Below are 22,867 nucleotides of genomic sequence, written 5' to 3'. Positions count from 1 at the left end.
CATACCTAATCGTTAATTTTTTCTTTTTTCTTTTTTGTGTTTATTTTATTTTAGTTTGTTCAGTTTGTTTCTACTGTGCCTACCGACTGTTTTTTTTCACGTGTGTTTGTGGCTGTTCAGTTTTCAGTTCATTAACACCCTAACTGTATGAATGCTGTGTCTTTCAGCACACCATTAACATATTGTTTGCCTTTGCTCCATGACCCTCTGCTCAGCTATTCTGTGGCCTTGTCCTATCAACACCGTTTTTGTTATCTCTTGCTCCACCCCTGCTTTACTTGCTTAAAATCTTTTACATTTCTTATATCTGCCAGTTCTGAAGAAGGATCACTGACCTGAAACAGTAACTCTGCTTCTCTCTCCACAGATGCTGTCAGACCTGCTGAGTATTTCCAGCATTTCTGGTTTTTATTTCAGATTTCCAGCTGTCGCAGTATTTTGCTTTTATTGAAAATGCCTTGTTTATCATTACTCTGTTTTCTGTCCATTAACTAAGCCTCTATCCATGGGCTGAATTTTCATAGCACTCAAAAAGTGTGCAGCACACATCTCAAAGCCACCGCAATATTTTGTGCGGTAGCTCATTTGCATGGAAGGGCAGAGTGCTTGCCCATGATGATGTAGAGAGGGCGGGCCCACCATCCCCAGCAACGCCATCCGGTGCCACCACGCAGGCGCCGGTGCTATTTTTAAGGGGCCCTTCAGTTACATTTAAATTTTTAAAGTCACAAAATGTTTAAAAAATAAAATTAAACATTTATTAACATTTTCAATCCCTATCCCACACCCCCAATGACTATTCAATTCATTAAATGCCCTTTCCACCCCTGCAAAAAACTTTTATTCTGATCACGACCTTTCTTCCCCAATCTTTATTAATTTTAACCTTCAAACCCTTCCCACCATTCCCCCCACCAATCGGGAGAATTTACTCTGCTGTCCCCCTCCCCCCCCCCACCGCACTGAAAATTTCACTCCTGCCCCCTCCCCACCAGTAGTTCGCCTCGAATCTCCGACAAGAAGGCGCGGGAATTCAGACAACCGGCTGGAATATCGAAGTGGGACAGCTGTCCCTACAAGCTAAGTCGTTATTCATTAATTCCCATTTATTTTAATATTTAAATTAGGTCTCAGTCGCCATGCGGCGGGTGTGTCACCACGAGGCTTCCATAACACCGTTAAAATGGAGCGGAGCCTTCCTGATGCCGAGGCCCATGGCGGGCCTCTGCCGGAAGTATTTTCCGGGCCCCCCCACCATGACCCCTGACATCAGGGGGCTGGTAAAATTCAGCCCCATATTTCTATATTACCCCCCCACTCCATCAGCCGTTATATTGTTTAATAATCTTTTACGTGGCACCTTACAAAGCATTTTGGAAATGCAAATATACTACATCCATCCCTTTACATTTGCCTCAAACATACTAAAATATCCAATGCACTTGCCAGAAGTGTTATAAGATGAAACTTGACACCATGTTATAGAAGGAGATATTAGGCCAAGTGACCAAAAGCTTAGTTAAAGGTTCTAGGTGCATGTTAAAGCAGCAGAGAGAGCGATAGAGAGGTGCAGATGTTTAGAAAGGGAATTCTAAAACTTGAAGGAGAATAATCAGAACTTCTCCTCTCCAGCCTCTCCAGGTAACTCAACTGTCTCATTCATAGTTCCATTCTAGTAAATCTTCTCTGCACCCACTTCAAGGCCTTGATATCCTTTTGAAAGTGTTGTGTCCAGAATTTGACAAAATACTCCAGCTGAGGCCTAACCCCAGTGATGTATAAAGGTTTAGCAGAGTGTCTTTGCTAATGTGCTCTCTGTCTTTGTTTATAAAGGCAAAGATCTTACAGGCTTTTTTAACAGCCCTTCTCAACTTGTCCTGCCACCTTCAAAGATTTCTGTACACAAGCCTGCAGGTCTCTCTGCTCCTGCACCCTTTTTAAAATTACACCATTTAGTTTACATTGCCTCTTCTCATTCTTCTTTCTAAAATGCATCACCTCACACTTCTCTGCATAAAATCTTATCCGGCATGTGTCTGCTTATTTCACCAGACTGTCTCTGCCCCCTGAAGGGTGCTACTTTCAAATTCATATTTACTACCTTTCTGGATCTCATGTCATCTTAAAACTTTGAAATTGTGCCCCATATACCTAAGCCCAGGTGATCAATATCTATCAAAAATAGCAGTGGTCTGAATACCAACAGTCTGTAAAACAACTGTTCACAACTACACTCTGCTTGCTGTCCCTTAGACAATTTTGGGTTGACTCTGTCAATGTCTCTTTAATCCCATAGGCTTCAATTTTGCTAACATGTTTATTATGTAGTACTTTATCAAATGCCTTTTGGAAATCCATATACAAAACATCAACTGCACTACCTACATCAACTCTCTGTTACTTCATCACAGAACTCAATCAAGTTAGTCAAACATGATTTCCTTTAACACATCCATGCTGACTATCATTGATTAATTCATGACTTAACTTTATCCCAAATTATTGAGTCTAAAAGTTTCCTATCACCAATGTTAGGCTGACTGGCCCGGAATGTCCCCTTCCCATTTTTCGTACAGAATATAGCACTTGCAACCCACCAGTCATCTGGTACCCCTTTCATATCTGAGGAAATTGGAGGATTGTAGACATCTTTAATTCCCTAAGGTATATCCAGTCAGAACCGGGTGATTTTTCTATTTTGAGAACTGCCAACCTTTATAAATGTTTTAGACCATAGAATACAGAGTAGAATTTCAAAATTTGCCAATGACACCAAACTTGGAGGTCCGGAAAACAGTCAGGATGATATGAACTACCTGCAACAAGAAATAAGTAGGCTAGTGGAATCGCAGACTGTTGGAAGATGGAATTTAATGCTGATAAGTGTGAGGTGATGCATTTTGACAGAAGGGGGGGAAGAGGCAATATATATTTAATGACACAGTTTTAAAGAGTGTGCAGCTACAGAGGGATCTAGCGGTGAATGTGCATCGATCTTTGAAGGTGGCAGGACATATTGAGAGAGTGGTTAGTAATGCATATGGGATTTTGGGCTTCATAAATAGAGGCGTTGAATACAAAAGCAGGGAAGTTATGCTGAACCATTATAAAGCTCTGGCTCGGCCCCAACTAGAGTAATGGGTCCAATTCTGTTCGCCACACTACAGGAAGGATGTGAGGGTCCTAGAGAAGGTACAGAGGAGATTTACCCGAATGGTTCTGGGGATGGAGAATTTTAGTTACAAGGTTAGGTTGGAAATGCTGGGTTTGTTCTCCTTAGAACAAGGGAGATTGAGGGAAGATTGAATAGAAGTGCACAAGATTATAGCAGGCTTAGAAAAGTTAGACTAGGAAAATTATTCCCATTAACAAATGGTACAAGGACTAGCGGACACAGATTGAAAGTTTTGTGCAAAAGATGCAGGAGGAATATGAGGAAGCACTGTTTTTTACACAGCAGTTGGCAATGACCTGGAACTCGCTGCCACATGGCTGATCTGATTGTAACCTCAACTCCACATTCTCACCTATCCCCAATAACCTTTTACCCTGTTGCTTATCAAGAATCTATCTAGCTCTGCCTTCAAAATATTCAAAGACTCTGCTTCCACCGCCCTTTAAGGAAGAGAGTTCCAAAGATTCACGACCCTCTGAGAGAAAATAATTCTCCTCATTTCTGTCTTAAATGGGCAACCCCTTATTTTTAAACAGTGACCCCTAGTTCCAGACTTTGCCACAAAAGGAAACATCCTTTCCACAGCCACCCTGTCAAGACCTCTCAGAATCTTATATGTTTCAATCAAGTCACCTCTTACTCTTCTAAACTCCAGCGGATAAAAGCCTAGCCTGTCCAACCTTTCCTCATAAGACAACCTGCCCATTCCAGGTATTAGTCCAGTAAACCTTCTCTGAACTTCTTTCATTGCATTTAAATCCTTACTTAAACAAGGAGACCAGTGCTGTGCACAGTACTCCAGAAGTGGTCTCACCAATGCCCTATATAACTGAAGCATAACCTCCCTACTTTTGTATTCAATTCCCCTCGCAATAAATGAGAAAATTCTATTAGCTTTCCTAATTACTTGGTATACCTGCATACTAACCTTTTGCGATTCATGCACTAGAACATCCAGATCCCTTGGCATCTCAGAGCTCTGCAATCTCTCACCATTTAGATAATATACTTCTTTTTTATTCTTCCGGCCAAAATAGACAATTACACATTTTCCCACATTATACTCCATTTGCCAGATCTTTGTCCACTCAGTTAACCTATCTATATCCCTTTGTAGCCTCCTTTTGTCCTCTTCACAACTTACTTTCCTACCTATCTTTGTGTCAGTAGCAGATTTAGCAACCATACCTTTATCCCTTCATCCAAGTCATTTATATAAATTGTAAAAAGTTGGGGCCCCAGCACAGATCCCTAAGGCACACCACCCATTAAATCTCGCCAACTAGAAAATGACCCATTTATGCCTACTCTCTGTTTCCTGTTAGCTAGCCAATCTTCTGATTTTTCTGATGCTCACCAGAAGGATCCATCAAAGCTGTGGGTAACATTAGAAATTCAGTTTAGGATTAAAGTTAATTTCAGAGTACACTGCCTGGAACTCATGCAGTATAGACAGAAAGCCAACGAGAGCTTGGATGACTTTGTTAACCGGTACAGGCAGAAAGCAAGAGAATCCGACTTCTCTGATGCTGAATGTTTGGAATAAATTATAGAGTTTGTTATTGCCTCAACACCCATTGAGGCGTTCAAGAAAGACTCACTGGAAAAGCCAAAGGGACACTGCATGAAGTATATGCTACATGACGGATGCAGATCCGAGGTAATTATTGCAGAGGGACAGTGCTTGCAAGCCTTAGGGTCCAAAACACCTGTCAGTACAATATCCAAGGCACTCAGACAGGACAAGGTGTGCAGTAACTGCGGGCTTTCCCACCAACCATGTAGATGCCCAGCATATGCAGACACATGCAAGGCACGAGGGCTTAGACTGCACTGGGCCAAACTTTGCGAAAGGTCCAGCAGCAGGAATGCAGGGAGAAGCCAGAGTGGGCAGTACTCAAACCACAGAAGCTCCTCACCCAGAGGCGAAGGAAGGCGAGACACTTCCATGCAGTGCTAAAAGCATAGACGCATCCAGGAAATGGGGAAACAGATGACCAAAATGGACGAGGTGGATCGAGGTGAACAACTGTTTCATATGATCACCTTAACAGAACAGGCTCATTCTGTGAACAAAAGGAAGCTTTTGCAACATTCCAGATTGTCTTCCTCAATAAGGCTGGACAACATTGACTGACAGTGAAGATTGACACAGGTGCATGTGCCAACACGCTACCTTTTTGCATCCTCAAGCATGAGGCATGGAAGTCTATGGTCCAAACCACAAGCATGAAGCTTACGGCATACAATGGCTCGATAATTAACTGCCTAGGTTCCCTAGATGTGGAATGCAAGTACAAAGAGTCTACATAGTCTAGTCAGGTATTCTACATAGTGGATGTGTCAGGACCAGCAGTAGCAGGGCTCTCTGCATGCAGTGAACTTAACATGGTCACCATCCATGAGCTGACCCAGTCAGAAGACCACAGCAGTCAAAACAGGTGCACACCCATTAGATCATTACAAGACCAACAAAAGTTGTAAGCGGACCAGGCGAAAATGCAGCATGCATGTTCGAGAAAAGTTGAAGATGGAATTGGATTGAATGGAAAAGCAAGGCATCATTCAACAGTGCAACATTACACAGACTAGTGCAGTTCTATCACTATCACCATCAAGAAAGATGGTTCAATTCGACTATGTTTAGACCCAAGGACGCTAAATAAAGCCTTAAAGATACGTCCTCATAAGATACCAACACTAGAAGTGTAAAACCCAACATTTGCTGGAACAAAACATTTTTCCAAAGCAGATGAAAAAAACTGACAAGAGGGTCGCAAGAGCTAATAACATTCAGAACTCTCTTTGGCAGGTACTGTTTCCTCCGTTTACCATTTGGGCTGACGTCAGCGAAGATATATTTCAACAGTATATGGATCGGATAACAGAATGAGTTGTGTGTGTATTGTGGATGACATCACCATATTAGGATGTGTGGAAGAAGAGCATGACAGAAACTTACAATTATTAATGGAGACCGCCAGACACGAAGGCTTGGTTTTCAACACCAAAAGGTGTTCCATTAAGGCTGTTCGCACACATTTCTTCAGTGCCATTTACTCAAGTTCAGGTATCCGCCCGGATCCTGGGAAGATCAAAGACATTCAGTCAATGCCAACACTACAGGACAAGGACAACCTCCAAATGTGTCCAGGTCTATTCAAATTTCTTACTGCAGACAGCTTCTCAGAGAAGGCTTCTCCACTGCGAGAATTGCTGAAGAACGGCACACCATTCCTATGGCAGGACAATCACCAGCATGCATTCAGTACATTGAAACAAGCACTGTCAACCAAGTCATGTCTTCAATGACCCTCAGAAGGCAAAACCATTAGAAGTGGAGGCATCGCAGAAAGGTCTCAGTGCATGTCTCCTTCTAGATGGCTAACCTGTCACATTTAGTTCAAAAAGTCTGTCACCAGCACAAGCAAATTACTCCAATATCAAATGAGAAACTCTCACTCTTGTCTTTGGGATCACCAGGTTCCACACAAATTTATTTGGAAAAGAGTTCACAGTCAAGACAGATCATAAGCCACTGGAGATGATATGGAAAAAAACATTCATGAGTGCACTGCCTTGACTCCAGAAGTTACTCATTAAGATTCAGGGCTACAACTGTGATGTCAGATACAAACCCAGTAGTCAAATGATCCTATGGAACATCCTAAGTAGACTTCCCGACCCTGGGAAGGCGTGAGAAATGTTATTTGACTTCCAGGCGGACGGATTCTGTACAAGTTTGGAGGATGTCTACAACATAAATGTCATGTGCTTCGGTCAAAACAAGTGAGGAACTCCAAAGGAAGACCTCTCAAAACCCCAAACTCCAAGCTCTATGGCAAATTGTTATAGAGGGTTAGTCTCAGATCATTCAGGAGATCCCTACGGATCTAAGAACATATTGGCCATAGAGAGACATAATCGGTGCATCCAATGGAGTATTATTCAAAGGACGCCAAGTACACCTACCAGCAACACTGCAGTCTAACATTTTTGGACAGCTCCACCAAGGGAATAGAAAGAATGAGACAATTTGCCTGGGAGTCAGCATTCTGGCCCAGCATCAGCAAGGACCAGATGGTGAGATCTTGTGATGTGTGTCATGAACACCAGGCTTGACAACAAAAAGAGCCTCTCCGACTGCATGTCATACCATCATCATCATGGATAAAATTAACAACAGATCTGTGTTCTGTGACCAGAGAAGACTATCTGCTAGTGATTAACATTCATTCCAAATTTCCTATTGCGCAGAAGCTTCGAAACATATCAAGTACACCAGTGGCCAACACTGTTAGTGCCATCTTTAGTCTTTTTGGTGCCCCAGCGTAAGCGGTGTTTGACAACGGTCCACAATACATCGAAAACCGTTCCAGGATATGTGTGAACGATGGTCCATCAACCATGTCACATCACCCAGATACCCTTGTTCAAATGGGACGGATGAACGTATGGTCAGGACAATCAAATTGCTAATCAACAAGTGTTCAGAACTGAGCAAGATGTCCAATTTGCCTTACTGCATCTTCACACAATGCCATTAAGACTCTGGATTGCCATCACATGCTGAGATTATGTTTGATTAACCGGTGAGAACCACATGACCAAGTTATCATCTCACCAAGTCGTCCTTGATCACAGATCGGTTACATCAGAAACAAAATAAGATGAAACACGTACATGATGCACATGCAAATGCAGTATTACCACCACTATATGATAGCCAGAAGGTGTTGATCCTTCATCCGTGTCACACACACAAGAATTGTGATGATACAAATTATGGACTAAATCTGAAAAGTTATAAACACTGAATATGTCTTTTAAAAATGAAGATTTCTTTTAAAAAGTGAACAATACTCCAAAATGGCCGCTGAAGAGAAAGGCTTGACCTTTGTGTATTCAAACTGTCTGACAGGGCCAAAGGAAAGTCCTCAAAGCTAAGAGGTGTCAATTGAACCCATCCTAAAAGTGAAGTGTCATGAAGACCTCACCTTCCAAGAATGAGGCATATTAATTTCATCATGTGATTAATTTTAAACTGTTGCTGGACTGAAAAGATGACTTGTTTAAAGGGATAACAGCAGTGACTGGGAATATTTGCATGCTAAGAGACAGTTGCCTGGAGAGACAATGCAACTGCTCCCTGATCCAATTAACCCAAATGGATTTCGATCACCAGATATTAAATGGGTAACAAGCCAGCATTCCACTTTCCCACCACCCACCCACTGTGGGTATCTGCTAAGATGAAAGGAATCCACAAAAACGTGGGAGAGTTTGTTAAAGAAAAACTAGTCACATGACTAACGTGCTGTCCCAGGGTTTTTGAATTATGTTCACAGTACAGTTTGAAGACAGAGACTGCAATTTGAAGAAAAAAGAGAAGGAAGATCTCTCCCTGGCTCGCTCTCTCACGAATTTCCAGATTCACTGAAGCCCCTCAACTCAAAACTCTTCAAGTCCCTACTAATGTTTTTCCCTGATTATTGTTTCTCAAACCTGTTGTAACAGTGTGTTTTTTTGTATGTTAAATATAATCATTTAAATATATGTTTGTGCTAATATGTATGTCATTACGGGAAGTGATGCAACATCATGAATCAGTTCTCCTGCACAGTTAATTAGTTAGCCCATGTATGCTGAAGCAACAGCAGTCTCCATTAAAGCTATGCATTCTAAACATTTATGACTACCCTTCAGCTTCATTTGTACCAGTCTAGAAAGAAATAATACAACAAAATCTTTCCCACCGCTGATGTTAAACTAACTGGCCTGTAGTTGCTAGGACAGTCCTTGCACACGTTCTTGAATAAGGGTGTAATGTTTGCCACACAAGAGGTGCCTCTAGCACCTCTCCCATATCCAGGGAAGATTGGAAGATTATGGAAAGCCCTGCCATTATCTCCACCCCCACTTCCTTTAGCAACCTGGGATGTGAGCCATCTGGACTAGGTGACTTATCTACCCTAAGCATAGCCAGCTCAATTTTTACTCTATCCATTGCCTCTACCCTCTCCACTTCAACCAATATTTTGTCAGATTCCTCTTCCTTAGTAAACACGGATACAAACTACTCATTAAAAGTTCTAGCCTTGCCCTTTGCCTTAAGCATATATTTGTCCCTCTTTGTCCCTAATAGGCCCAATCCATCTCTCACTACTGACTTACTATTTACATGCTGTTAAAAGATCTTTGGATTCTCTTTTAAGTTGACTGCCATTCTATTCTCATGTTGTCTCTTTACCAGCCTTATTTTCCTATTTGTCTCCTCTCTCAACATATTGTGTTTGGCCTGGTTCTCACTTGAGGAATTCACCTGACATGCATCATACACCCACTTTTATGTTTTATCATAATTTCTATCGTCCTTGTCATTCAAGGAGACCTGATTTTAGTTCCTATACCTTTGCCCATGTTGGAATGTACTTAGCTTGGACCTGAAGCATCTCTCCCTAAGATGACCCCTTGTTCCATTACAGTTTTGCCTCTCAGTCTTTGGTTCCATTTTATCCTGACTAATTCCCTTCTCATCACATTGAAGTTAGCCTTCTTCCAATCTTGCTTTTCTGCAATACAAGTCTGTACCTTATGATACGATGATCACTCTTACCTAAGTGCTCCCCCACAGACACATGGTCCACTTGGCCCACCTCATTTCCTACCATTAGATCCATCAATGCCACCTTTCTAGTTGGGCCAGGAACATACCATGCGGAACTCACAATGATGGTTACAGAAATGCCTGTCTGTCCCTATCACGCCATGCAAAGTGTAATGATTAAAAATACAAAAATTCAAACTGAAGAGTTATAAAAAAGGACTTTTCTTTTAAAAAGTGGACAATGTGATGGAAAAAATTATCTTGTTTATTCAATCTGTCTTACTGTCAGTTACGAACAAAAGGATCCATTCTAAGCTAATTTCAGCACCCTGAACCCATCAAGCGACATTTTTTGGATTTAATAGGTTCTTCTGAAATAAAGAAGGTGTGAACTAGCCACATCCTGGGCCATTGTCAGTCACCACATTGAGGACGATCTATGTCTTCCAACAGAGGTGAAATATGAGACCATTTTGACCTTAAATGTAACCTTCTGAAGAGCAAGAGACCCTGGTCAAACATCACCAAAGCCTGTCAGTTGAGAGTTGGGAGAAAATCCAGCAACCAAAACGAAGGTTCTCTGCTGTGAGTTCTACAGTTCAACTTGTGCAGCAAAGAACTGAATGTGATCCCCTGTCTTCAGACTGAAATTTCAACCCACACTAGAAATCTAAAAAAACCCAAGCCTGCAACTTTAAAGAAGAATTTTACCTCCAAGGGGATTCAAAAGCATACCATGAACCTCGAACACCGACCTCACTTCAAAGCACATACCCCTTTTCCTTTTTATCTGTCTCTTGTGCGCGTGCGCGAATAAATATGGGTGTGGGTGCAGTTGAGACAATTTCGGGATAATGAATATTGCTCAATAAATAATTAAACTTCTGTTTACACCTACACGAAAACCTGTCCCTGTCTGTTTATTTGACAAACAAAAACAAAGGGGTAAAATTCACTTGCTGCGGTCAGTTGGGAGTTGAACAGTGTGGTCATCGCAGAAAAGGTGAGGATATTCTGCAGAGGGAAGGGAGTGAACCAGAAGTTGTAGTACATATTGGTGCCAATTACATTGCAAGGTCAGGTACTGTGGTCCTACTGTCAGATTTTCGGGAGCTAGGGAGGAAGTTGAAGAATAAGACCTCGAAGGCAGTAACCTCTGTATTATTCCCAGTGCCACGTGCTAGCAAGAGTAGAAATAAGAAGATGGGGGGATCAATGCGTGGCTTGAAGCATGGTGCAGGAGGGAGGGCTTCAGACTCTTGGATCATTGGGTAAAAGCCACCTATTCAAAAGTGGGCACCGCCCACACCTCTCAGACAATAAGACAGATTGAATAAACAAGGCTATTTTTTCCAGCACATTGTCCACTTTTTAAAAGTAAAGTCCAAGTAGCTGTAACAGTCCCCCTGACGATGGAATCTCCAATAACAACTGGATTTCTACATTTTTCTGCTCCCTCCAATACAGTCCCTTGCCCATTGGTGCCGTGGTCTTGACTGCAATCCTTTTGGATATCGTCGGGGTATAGGCCAGTAATGCTATTTTTGGACTTGTTATGATCCTGTAGTTTTTTTGGGTGGAAGAATGCTGTCTGCTTTTAAGTCTGGGAAAAGGAGCCATACTGCTTTAAGGCAGCAGGCTGCAGAAGCTGAGTCAAAGAATGCATTCTCGTTGCCTTTGGTACAGCCATTCGGAGACTGTGATTCAAAGGGTACATTCTCTTTGCCTTCGATACAGCCACTCGGACTGAGCATCGAGAGATACATTGTTACAACTTATTTTGAATTGGCTTATAGTGCAAAAAGCCTGTTCTAAAAGAGGAAACAGACAGACAGCTGTGTGTTAGTACCTAAAAAGAGGGATCTCAGTGCATTTAAACTGAAGGAAGAGAATTTCGTCTGTTAATTTATTATTCTCTCTCAAAATTCTAAAATGTTAAGCCAAAATAGAGATCTCTGATAATTTAAACTGGAGGAAGGGGAATTAGACTGTGACAATCTTTTATCCTTCAAAAATTCTAAAGCCAACTTGATTAATTAAATGGTGTTTGCAAGTTGTTAATTGTAGAAATTTATCGCTGGAGAAGGAAAGCAACAATTTCGACTTTTGGATTAGACTACGGACTGTTCTACCATTGAAGAACTTTTTTTTCCCCATCGGATGGCTGTGAGGACTTCAAGCAACCTTGGACTGTTTCACATCCGGCAGTAGCGTAAATTTGCAAGGACTCTAATTTTTTCTATTTTAAACTATTTTTAACTATCTTCGTAGTGTTTAAAGAATTTAGTTTTTCTAATTAAACAGTTAATTTGCTACTTTAAAGCCTCATTCGGGGGTTAATAGATGGTACAATCTGGCTGAGTCTTTCTTTAATTTGGAAAGTTTCAAATAATATGTTCGGCAATCTGTGGAGGGACGGGATTGAATTAACAGTGTGTTTCTCCCACCACAATCAGAATCATATATTTTGATTGGGGGCTTTGACTGGAGTGATCAGTCATAAGATATTAATTGGGTTTCTCGTCTAGGATTTGAATCATATCTTAATTAGGGGCTCGCTTGCAGTTGAATCATATTTAATTTGGTGGCTCATGTCTGGGATTAGAATCAGACTAATTTGGAGGGCTTGCATTTGGAATCATATTAATTACACGTTTCTGAGATAACTTATTTAAATTGGGGTCTTGCGTTTGGCATCATATTAATTGCTCTTGAGTCTGGGATCATATCAATTGGAAACTCGATTGTTGGGATCTAAATCTGTTGTATAATAAGGTATAGTCTATACCATTATAATGGCATTAGTCATTGTAGCAGAGTTTTTGGGAAAGCAGAATGTTTCCCTGAGTGACTTGATAGCTTTAACTAAGAACAAATTAAAATAATTGGCAGCAAAATTGGGGTTGGAATTGAAATCAGGTGCCAAAAAAGCAGGGATAATTGGCATGATTGCCAAACATCTGGAATTAGTAGAAGATGATGATGATACGGATGAAAGGGAATACGAGAGACATGAAGGTGGTAGGTCCGAGAGTGATGCAGTGGCTGGGATTCAGCTAGAAAGGAAAAGACTTGAGGCAGAAAAAGAATTAAGAAAACTTGAATTGGAAAAAGAGGAAAGGGAGTAAGAGAGAGCATTTTGGAGATAAAGTGAAAGAGAAGAGAGGGAATTTAAGTTAAAAGAGATGGAACTAAGACAAAAAGGTAGTCTTAAATCCAGGGAAATTTCAGGTCAGGAAGAATCTGAATTTAGATCAGGACACAGCAAGAAGTTATTTAAATTTATACATGCTCTTCCTAAGTTCGAGGAAAGGGACGTAGAGGCATTTTTCATATCTTTTGAAAAAGTAGCCAAACAGATGAAATGGCCGAAAGAAAGCTGAACACTGCTTATGCAGGGCAGGCTGGTAGGCAGGGTTCATGAAGCTTATGCCGCGCTTCCTGAAGAGGCTTCTGCAGATTGTGAGATGGCAAAAAAGGCTATTCTGCTGCGTATGAGTTAGTCCCTGAAGTTTACCGTCGGAAGTTTAGGAATTTATGGAGATTGGCTGGGCAGACATATTTAGAATTTGAGAGGGTGAAGCAAATGAATTTTAACTGTTAGATCCGGGCATTAAAGATAGAAACCACATATGAGAACCTTTGAGAATTGATTCTCTTAAAAGAGTTTAAAAACTCCATTCCTTCAGAAGGGAGAACTCACATAGATAACCTGAAAGTTTTGAAAGCTAGGCAAGCAGCAGAGATTGCTGATAATTTTGAGCTTGTGAATAAGCCAACCTATTTAGTCCATCACCTCCATAAACCCGAGAAGGCTAGAAAGTAGGAGAGTGAAAGGAAGGCAAGTAGCAGGGGACAAGAAGGAACAGTTGGGAATGCCCCAGGATCACCTCCTTAGGTCAGAAAAGAAGGTGCTGAGGGTAGAAGTGAAGTTCGCAAGCCAAAGTGTTATCAATGCAACAAAACGGGTCATCTTTGTTCAGAGTGCTGAAAATTGTAAGGTAAATCCATAGGACTTGTTGGGAGACGCAAAGTTAGTGCAGAGGAAAAGACTTTGACTGAGAGTAAAGCAGACCAGGCTATAGCTTTAACAACAACTGTGAATGTGAAACCAGATACTAAAACTAAAAGGAGTGTAGAGGTTAAGAATAAAATACCTGAGGGTTATAATGAATTTCTGTCAAAGGGGAGACTAACTCCGTATCCTGTAAGTGAGGCAGGAAAACCTCTCATTATATTCAGGGACACAGGAGCAACCCAAACTCTCTTGCTGGGGAAAGATATGAGGTTTCCACCAGACAGCATCTTGAATGCTGAAGTTTTAGTAAATGGAATTGGCGGGGTGTGTATACCCGTCCCTTTGTATAAAGTAAGCCTAGAGAGTGATTTAATATCTGGGATAGTAACTGCAGGTGTTGTCTTGTGTTGATCTTCTCATAGGAAATGATTTGGCTGGATCAAAAGTATCAATTTCTCCTATAGTTATAGTGGGATCAATTGAAATTAAGGAAACAGAGCAATTACAGGAGCAGGTTCCGGGAATATTTCCTGGGCGTGTAGTTACCTGAGCAATGGCTAAACAGGATCCATTGTCAGAGGTAAAAGGGGCCTCGCAAATAGATAGCCAGGCATCTGAAACCTTATATGAGGATTTAGATAATCCAAATGAGATATTTAACAGATCGTCTATCATTGCAGCACAGCAAGCTGATCCAGAGATATACAAAGTAGCATAGATGGTTCTGTCAGATGCTATTATATGGCAAACGGGGTTTTGAGGAGGAAATGGAGACTGCCTCATAGACCTGCTGATGAAGACTGGACAGTTGTTGAACAGATAGTTGTATCACCTAAATATCAACCAGGATTATTAAGGTTAGTACACGACATTCCTTTTGCAGGTCATAGGGGAATTTGGAAGACCAAATCACACATTAGCAAACATTATTACTGGCCAGGTCTTATAAAGGATGTGAGACAATTTTGAAGAACACGCTACACCTGTCAAATGGTGGGAAAACCACAATCTAGCATAAAGCCAGGGGATGAGGTATTAGTGCTGTTACCGTCACAGGGAGAACCATTAAAAGCACAGTTCAGTGGCCCATATCGAGTGATCAAAAGAGTGGGTAAGGTAGATTACTGGGTTGACAGCCCCAATCGCTGGAAGAAGAACCGGTCGTGTCATATTAATATGCTCAAACCATATTACTGCAGGGAGGAAAAACCAGTGCAGGTATGTCAGGTAATCGGGACAGTTGAGAAGGAAAAGGACAGTGGGGATGAGGCAGAATGAACCTCTAACTGTCCAATTAGCGAATACAAAATGGCGAGGAAAATTAAAAAATAGGCTTTTACACTTAGAGGAAAAATAGCGTGAATTATAACCAGGGTTTTCACAACGTTTCAAAAAGTTTGTAGGGATAAGCTAGGATGTACAAAATTCTTTCTTTTGGGCCTCCTTATCTCGAGAGACAATGGATACGCGCCAGGAGGTGGTCAGTGGTTTGTGAAGCAGCGCCTGGAGTGGCTATAAAGGCCAATTCTGGAGTGACAGGCTCTTCCACAGGTGCTGCAGAGAAATTTGTTTGTTGGGGCTGTTGCACAGTTGGCTCTCCCCTTGCGCCTCTGTCTTTTTTCCTGCCAACTACTAAGTCTCTTCGACTCGCCACAATTTAGCCCTGTCTTTATGGCTGCCCGCCAGCTCTGGCGAATGCTGGCAACTGACTCCCACGACTTGTGATCAATGTCACACGATTTCATGTCGCGTTTGCAGACGTCTTTATAACGGAGACATGGACGGCCGGTGGGTCTGATACCAGTGGCGAGCTCGCTGTACAATGTGTCTTTGGGGATCCTGCCATCTTCCATGCGGCTCACATGGCCAAGCCATCTCAAGCGCCGCTGACTCAGTAGTGTGTATAAGCTGGGGGTGTTGGCCGCTTCAAGGACTTCTGTGTTGGAGATATAGTCCTGCCACCTGATGCCAAGTATTCTCCGAAGGCAGCGAAGATGGAATGAATTGAGACGTCGCTCTTGGCTGGCATACGTTGTCCAGGCCTCGCTGCCGTAGAGCAAGGTACTGAGGACACAGGCCTGATACACTCGGACTTTTGTGTTCCGTGTCAGTGCGCCATTTTCCCACACTCTCTTGGCCAGTCTGGACATAGCAGTGGAAGCCTTACCCATGCGCTTGTTGATTTCTGCATCTAGAGACAGGTTACTGGTGATAGTTGAGCCTAGGTAGGTGAACTCTTGAACCACTTCCAGAGCGTGGTCGCCAATATTGATGGATGGAGCATTTCTGACATCCTGCCCCATGATGTTCGTTTTCTTGAGGCTGATGGTTAGGCCAAATTCATTGCAGGCAGACGCAAACCTGTCGATGAGACTCTGCAGGCATTCTTCAGTGTGAGATGTTAAAGCAGCATCGTCAGCAAAGAGGAGTTCTCTGATGAGGACTTTCCGTACTTTGGACTTCGCTCTTAGACGGGCAAGGTTGAACAACCTGCCCCCTGATCTTGTGTGGAGGAAAATTCCTTCTTCAGAGGATTTGAACGCATGTGAAAGCAGCAGGGAGAAGAAAATCCCAAAAAGTGTGGGTGCGCGAACACAGCCCTGTTTCACACCACTCAGGATAGGAAAGGGCTCTGATGAGGAGCCACCATGTTGAATTGTGCCTTTCATATTGTCATGGAATGAGGTGATGATACTTAGTAGCTTTGGTGGACATCCGATCAAAATTAGCCACCCATGATGTGGGTATGGGGGAAGCAGTCCTTTAAAACAACATCTTTGCCACTTAGGTCCAGACAGACAGGCCCAAGTGGAAGCAGAGGTACAATGCATGTTGAAGGGCAGCTTAGTTGAACCTAGTCAGGACAGCTGGAATTTGCAGATGGTCTTGATGAATAAACCTGGTGGGACGGCTCAAACATGCAAAAACTCTAGAAAAGTCACTGTGGTAAAAAAGGCAGGCTCCGACCCAAATTCTCATTCAAGGACTGTATAGACAGAGTGGGCAACACAATGTGTCTTAAAGAGACAGATATGTTGGAGGGATACTGTCAAATTCCATTGACACCCCAGGGTAAGAAAAAAATCAGCTTCTGTTGCAGCAGACAGAGTTTTCCAGTGTCAAGTAATGCCACATAGGTGAAGGTGTACTCGGGAAACTTCTCAGAGAATAGTAAACCCAGTTGTGGTCAGTGCTCCTCGCAGTTCACCTGGCTGAGATGATGAAAAATAGGGTCACTTGAAGGGAAAACACAAAACAATTTGAAGACTATGCTTGTAAATTTGAAATGGGTTAATTGGGACAACCTTTTGAAAATTTAAAGCCGAAATGTTCTGGTGGAACTTGTTGCTGTAGTCTGAACATTTTAGAAAAGTGCATGCCTGTAAATGCGAAAAAAAATGTTAGCTTTTTCTTCAATTTGTATTTTTTTACCCATTGTAATGAAACACATTTCAGGAATGGTGTTTCATTCCGCCAGGGGCAGAGGTGTTATGATCCTGTAGTTTTTATTTGGGAAGAATGTTGTGAGCATCGAGAGATACATTGTTACAATTTAATTTTGAACTGGCTTATAGTGCAAAAAGCCTGTTCTATCAGAGGAAACAGACAGACAGCTGTGTGTTAACACCTGAAACCAGGGCTCTCAGAGCATTTAAACTGAAGGAAAAGAATTTAGTCTGTTTATTTATTATTCTCTCTCAAAATTCTAAAATGTTAAGCCAAAACAGAGATCTCTGATAATTTAAATTGAACGAAGGTACAATTTGGCTGGGTCTTTCTTTAATTTGGAAAGTTTAAAATGATATGTTAGGTGATCTGTGGAGGGATGGGATTGACCTAACAGTGCGTTTCTCCCACTACAATCAGAATCGTATATTTTTGACTGGAGCGGTTGGTCTTAACACACTATAGATCTGTATGGACCTTTCCCAAAGAGTGCAACTTTTAAGTCATTGGTCCTGCGCGTGTTGGTGCATGCTCAATTGTTTTGTGTTATCATTGGTGCTCAGAAGTTCACTCCAAGTATAAACCAGGACAGATTCTAGAGCATCAGCTGCGCTAGCACATTATTTGTTACCTCTACTAAATGATAACTATAAACTTATCATAATGTACAGATAGCCAATAATATCATTGGAAATTCAATGGAAACACTGTACAATATACCTCAGATCTGCCTGCCAGAAAACAAAATATAAGTAAAGCAATGTTAATTGACATACCTTTGAAAATAACGACTCTCTTCTCCATTTAAGAGGACGTTCTCATATCTTTGATGAGCATGGCTGATACGAGCAGTGCAGGGAAGCTTCTTTGGTTTGTAACAGAACCAGGGATCCCCTGTCTTGGAATCAGTAAAGTTACAGAGTGAACCAGATTGAGGAAAACAGAGAGAACAAACTGTGGTCTCTGAAGTACCCCCATACTTGAAGGCACTTTTAAAATACACTCTCTGTACATGTTCCTCACGTAGTCTTTCAAGTACTTGGACCCCTTCACTGGGATGAACCAAGGAAACAGACACTTCAACTTTCCCTGGCCAAGATAAATTAAAATTTATCAAGTAAGATCCATTTTGGTTATCTATAACTGTTCCTGCTGAACCAGCTTTTAAAGCTGGGGTGTGGATCCGGGCTTGGAGATAGTCACCCCCATATTGCTTAGGGTGGCCTTCAAAATCATTCATTTGCAGCATCACTTGTAACTGATCTCCAACATAGAAAGTCTTTGCAGAATTTAAAATAACAAAGTGAGCATGTGATGGGTCGCTGCTTTTCAGGAAGGGCACAGCAGATTTGGATGCTTTTGGCCATTCGATCATTTTCAGAAGGAATGTTCCCTCTGACCTTTCTTCAGGAGTAAAGCTGTGATTCTGGTAACCACATTTCACCAATTTGTATGTCCAAGGGAGCTTCTTTGCTTCCACTTTCTGCCTCATTGCAGGATAAATCTTTGGAGTTGGATATCTCCTCCATTTGGATTCTGATCCAGAATTTGAAGATTCATCATACTATGTAAAGGAACAACATTTTTCATGAATATATTTTGCATTGCCATCACATACATGTCATTTCTCAACACACATCAACCTCCAATCAAAACAGTTAAGAAATTTAGTTTAGATCACAGAATTTTTGGAATTGCTACATCATGATTAAAAGGTTGTATATTTCAATGAAGCAGTGTGTATTTAGTACTTTATATTCTCAGACTGCCTATCAGATCAGGAGAGAAAATATGTTTGTAGAAAATCTGACTATTGACTCCCAAATAGTTCAGTGACTTTATCCAGTCAGTTCCAAAAACTTATCAGACCAGGAAACTTCCAGTTTTAATTTCCACTGTGTGCAGAGTTAGTCTCAGCATTGCTGAGTTAGTGAGGGGAATATATATGATTAGTCTGTGCTTCCACTCCTGATCACTGTCCAATGACTCCTGTTGGAAGATCTTTTGTGATAAAGACTGAGAACAGGGTTTGGCTTCACTGCAATAAAAAAAGAAAATGGTGGAAATATTCAGTAGGTCTGGGAGCATCTTTGGAACTGTGGAAATCACTGCCTGAAAGGCTGGTAGAAGCAGAAACCCTCAGCATATTTAAAAAGTACTTGAAGTGCTGTAAACTGCACAACTTGAGACCAAGAGCTGGAAAGAGGGTTTAGGCTGGATTTCTCTTTACTAGCTAGCACAGACATGATTGGCTGAATGGCAAGGATAGCTATAGCACAGCTAGGATTCAGATTCCCATATCTATCTATTTTTTTCTTGAATGGAGGAACAGCCAGCCCCGTCCACCACCATCCTCCTCCACCTGACTGAACTTGTTCTCTCATTGAACAACTTCTCCTTTAAATCCATTAAATTCTTCCAAATATGGGAACTTGTATGGGTTCTAGTTATGCCTGTCTTTTCATAGAATATGTTGACCATACTTTATTCCAGTTCTACTCATATCTCCTCCTCATCTCATTTTCTGGTACATTGATGACTGTATCAGTGCTATTTCCTGTTTTGCCCTGAACTGGAAAATGTCATCAACTTTGCTTCCAATTTACATCCTTCCCTCGCCTTCACATGGTCCACCTCCAACCCTTCCCTTCCTCAACTTCTCTGCCTCCATTTTTGGGGAAACGTTATCGACCAATATCCACTATAAGCCCACTGACTCCCAGTTACCTCAACTATACTTCCTCACACCACACTTCCTGTAAGAATTCTATTCCAGTCACCCAGTTTCCATCTCCATCTTTTTTGTTCTGATGATGCAAGCTGTCATACTAATACGTCCAATATGTCTTTTGTTTTCCTCAACTAAGTATTTCCCCCCACCGTGGCCGACAGGGCCCATGACCATGTATGTTTCATTTCTCATGCTTCTGCTCTCACCCCTACCCCACCCTCTCAGGACCATTATAGGATTCCTGTTGTTCTCACCTTCTACTCCACCAGCCTACACATTCAACGCATTACACTCTGTCATTTCTGACACTTCCAGTGTGATGCCACACACCTTTCCTCCCCTTTCAGCATTCCAAAGGGACCATTCCCTCCTCGACACCCAGATCCATTCCTCTAATATCCCAACACTCCGTCCCCTTCCCATGACACCTTCCCGTGCATGTGCAGGAGATACAACAACTACTCTTTTACATCCTCTCTTCTCACCGTCAAGTGCCCCAAACTCTTCTTCCAGGTGAAACAGCAATGTAATGAAAGGAGATGGGATGACTGCTTTCTGGAACACCTCCATTCAGTCCACAAACATGACCCGAGCTTAGTCGTCTGTCATTTTAATTCTCCATTCCACTCATAATCTGACCTCTCTGTCCTCAGCCTCCTACACTGTCCCAATGAAGCTGAACATAATCTCGTGGAACATCTTTCTATTAGGCACTTGACAACATCTGGAATCAACATTGAGTTTAATAATTTCAAATCATAACCACTTCTCCTATTTGTTGTGTTTTTTTGTGTTTGTCCATTTTTGGCAGCGGTTGTTTGTAATGATTCTGCTTTTCCCATTTACACCTCCTCTAGACGCATCATTTCTTTATTTACTTGTCCCTTTACCATCCCTTTTTGCCTTGTACCATCATCTATTTTGTTATTTAATCTCATCTGCCTTCGACCTGTTGTAGGGTATTCCCAAGCGCAGAGGCACCTGAAGTAAATATCATACAGTTTAAATATTATTTGAGTAGCCAGTAACATATAATATTAGTGAACAGTGAGGAGGTTGCAAAGCACCATGGGGCTCAGTGAACTTGACCACATTCCACAGGAGCTGAGTAATCCAATCTCAAACAAAAGGCTAATTAAAATGAAAAGCAGACACCCTTGTGGAATGCTGACAAAGGTGCTAGCCTGAAAGAGGTGAAAACATCATGAGTAGTCCCCTATCTGTGTATGGGCCGGTAACGAGGTGAAGATAAGGGGGTATGGTAAACATCATGAGTAATCCCCTATCTGTGTATGGGCCGGTCATGCAGCCCCTCTATGCCTAGTAACCGCTTCTATTGGCTCTAATAATCAATGTATATAATCGATAATCATTGTGATTGGACCATGTCCAGCCGGGATGGGCTGAGTAACTGTTTGAAAATGTATAAGTATGGATGATTTTCCTTTGTTCAGTGGAGAGGCATCTGGACAGCCCAGTGACCTGCTCCCCGCTGGCGTAACTAAATAAACTGTTTGACATTGGAGCAGACCTGAGTGTCGAGTGATTCTTCTAGATTCATTCCCGCTAACAATTGGCGTAGTCGGCAGGATCAGGTGTAAGTCAACTCTTCTGCGACCCTGATATCCCAATCACCCAGTCTGAGCCGGAAATTAAGAGGACTGAGTCCCATGTTAAGGCCAGGAATTAAGTGGGCGAAGGGAACGTAAAGGGGCAAGGGGGAGTTGGCTGAAGCCTGATCCCGAACTTGAGAACAGGATTCGGCGGTCGTTAATGCCATCAGAAATACCGGGTGAGTATCTTTAAAGCTACTTTAAAGAAGTAGAAAGAGGAGGCAGAGGGGGATAACAGTGAACAGAGAGGTGCCTACTCTGCATGACAAGGTGCATGACCCTTTTGCCACCCTCTAGGAAGAGGACCTCCCTCCTCCACTTCATGGCGTCCAGCATCAGATGAAATGAGAGGCCTCCAGCTCCCCTGTGACATCTCACTTCCCTCTGGTGTTGTGGAGGCGGATCTTTCTCTCAGAACAACCAGCAGCATCAGTGATGGCTGCTGTGGGAGACGATGTGAGTCTCACATTTGATCTGAGTCACTTCCATTCCTGGACCCCAGCTTCAAGTGGACAGGAAATCCGTCTCCATACCAATTAAGGGCTCACCCATTTGAAAATCTGAATCTGAATCAGTTTCCTCCAGGAGGTGGGTTTCTGACCCAAAACCAGACCCAGTTCCTGTTTCCCCCCACTGTAATAAAAAAAAGCCCGTTAACTCTGGTTTCCCTCTGCAAGTATTTCCAGCATTTTCTGTTTAATTTCATATTTCCAGCATTCGCAGTAATTTGCTTTTGCATTGGGTTTCAATATGATGCTCTCCTGCAGATCATGTGACCCAGTAACACTCACTGCCGATGCTAAATAGTGATAAAACCTTGGTCAAAGCTGGAAAGCACTGGCTGTCTATAAAACTGTATCACAGCAAGATTAGTTTTCATAACTCCATTCATAATCTTGAGAGCTTTAATTATTTCAGTTCTCATTACATCAGCATCCTTAACAATTTGACAAATTTTCAGTAAATAATGTTCAACAAGCACCAAGACCTTTGCTATCAGTGAATAACAAGTTTACTTGTACAATAAACTGAATACAGTCAGGCAAACCGAAGATTTGTGAACTCCAACAGATTCTTAAATGATACGGGGGTCAAGGGTTATGGGAAACAGGCAGGAAAGTGGAGTTGAGACCAAGATCACATCAGCCATGCTTACTGAATGGCGGAACAGGCTCGAGGGGCCCAGTGGCCTACTCCTGCTGCTATTTCTTATGTTCTGATGTTCAATCAGTTGGATCACCTCACCTCTTTAATATAATGCACATCTGCCATGCTG

At 42.0% G+C, this 22,867-nt stretch overlaps 1 protein-coding gene across 6 annotated transcripts in view; it reads right to left on the bottom strand.

Annotated features, from left to right (window-relative positions):
• LOC137374584 (NXPE family member 3-like) overlaps positions 1 to 22,867 on the bottom strand; it is a 94,128-nt gene that overhangs the window by 14,357 nt on the left and 56,904 nt on the right. For all 6 annotated transcript variants that reach the window (XM_068040910.1, XM_068040914.1, XM_068040913.1 and 3 more), the window contains one exon: positions 18,024 to 18,811. In XM_068040910.1, coding sequence (XP_067897011.1) covers positions 18,024 to 18,811 — 788 coding nt within the window. The remainder of the gene's footprint in view (positions 1 to 18,023; positions 18,812 to 22,867) is intronic.

Source organism: Heterodontus francisci, chromosome 10, assembly GCF_036365525.1.
Source record: "Heterodontus francisci isolate sHetFra1 chromosome 10, sHetFra1.hap1, whole genome shotgun sequence".
Classification (NCBI taxonomy): Eukaryota; Metazoa; Chordata; class Chondrichthyes; order Heterodontiformes; family Heterodontidae; genus Heterodontus; species Heterodontus francisci.
Note: the sequence above shows the minus strand (reverse complement) of the source record. Positions and strands in the feature narration are given on the sequence as shown.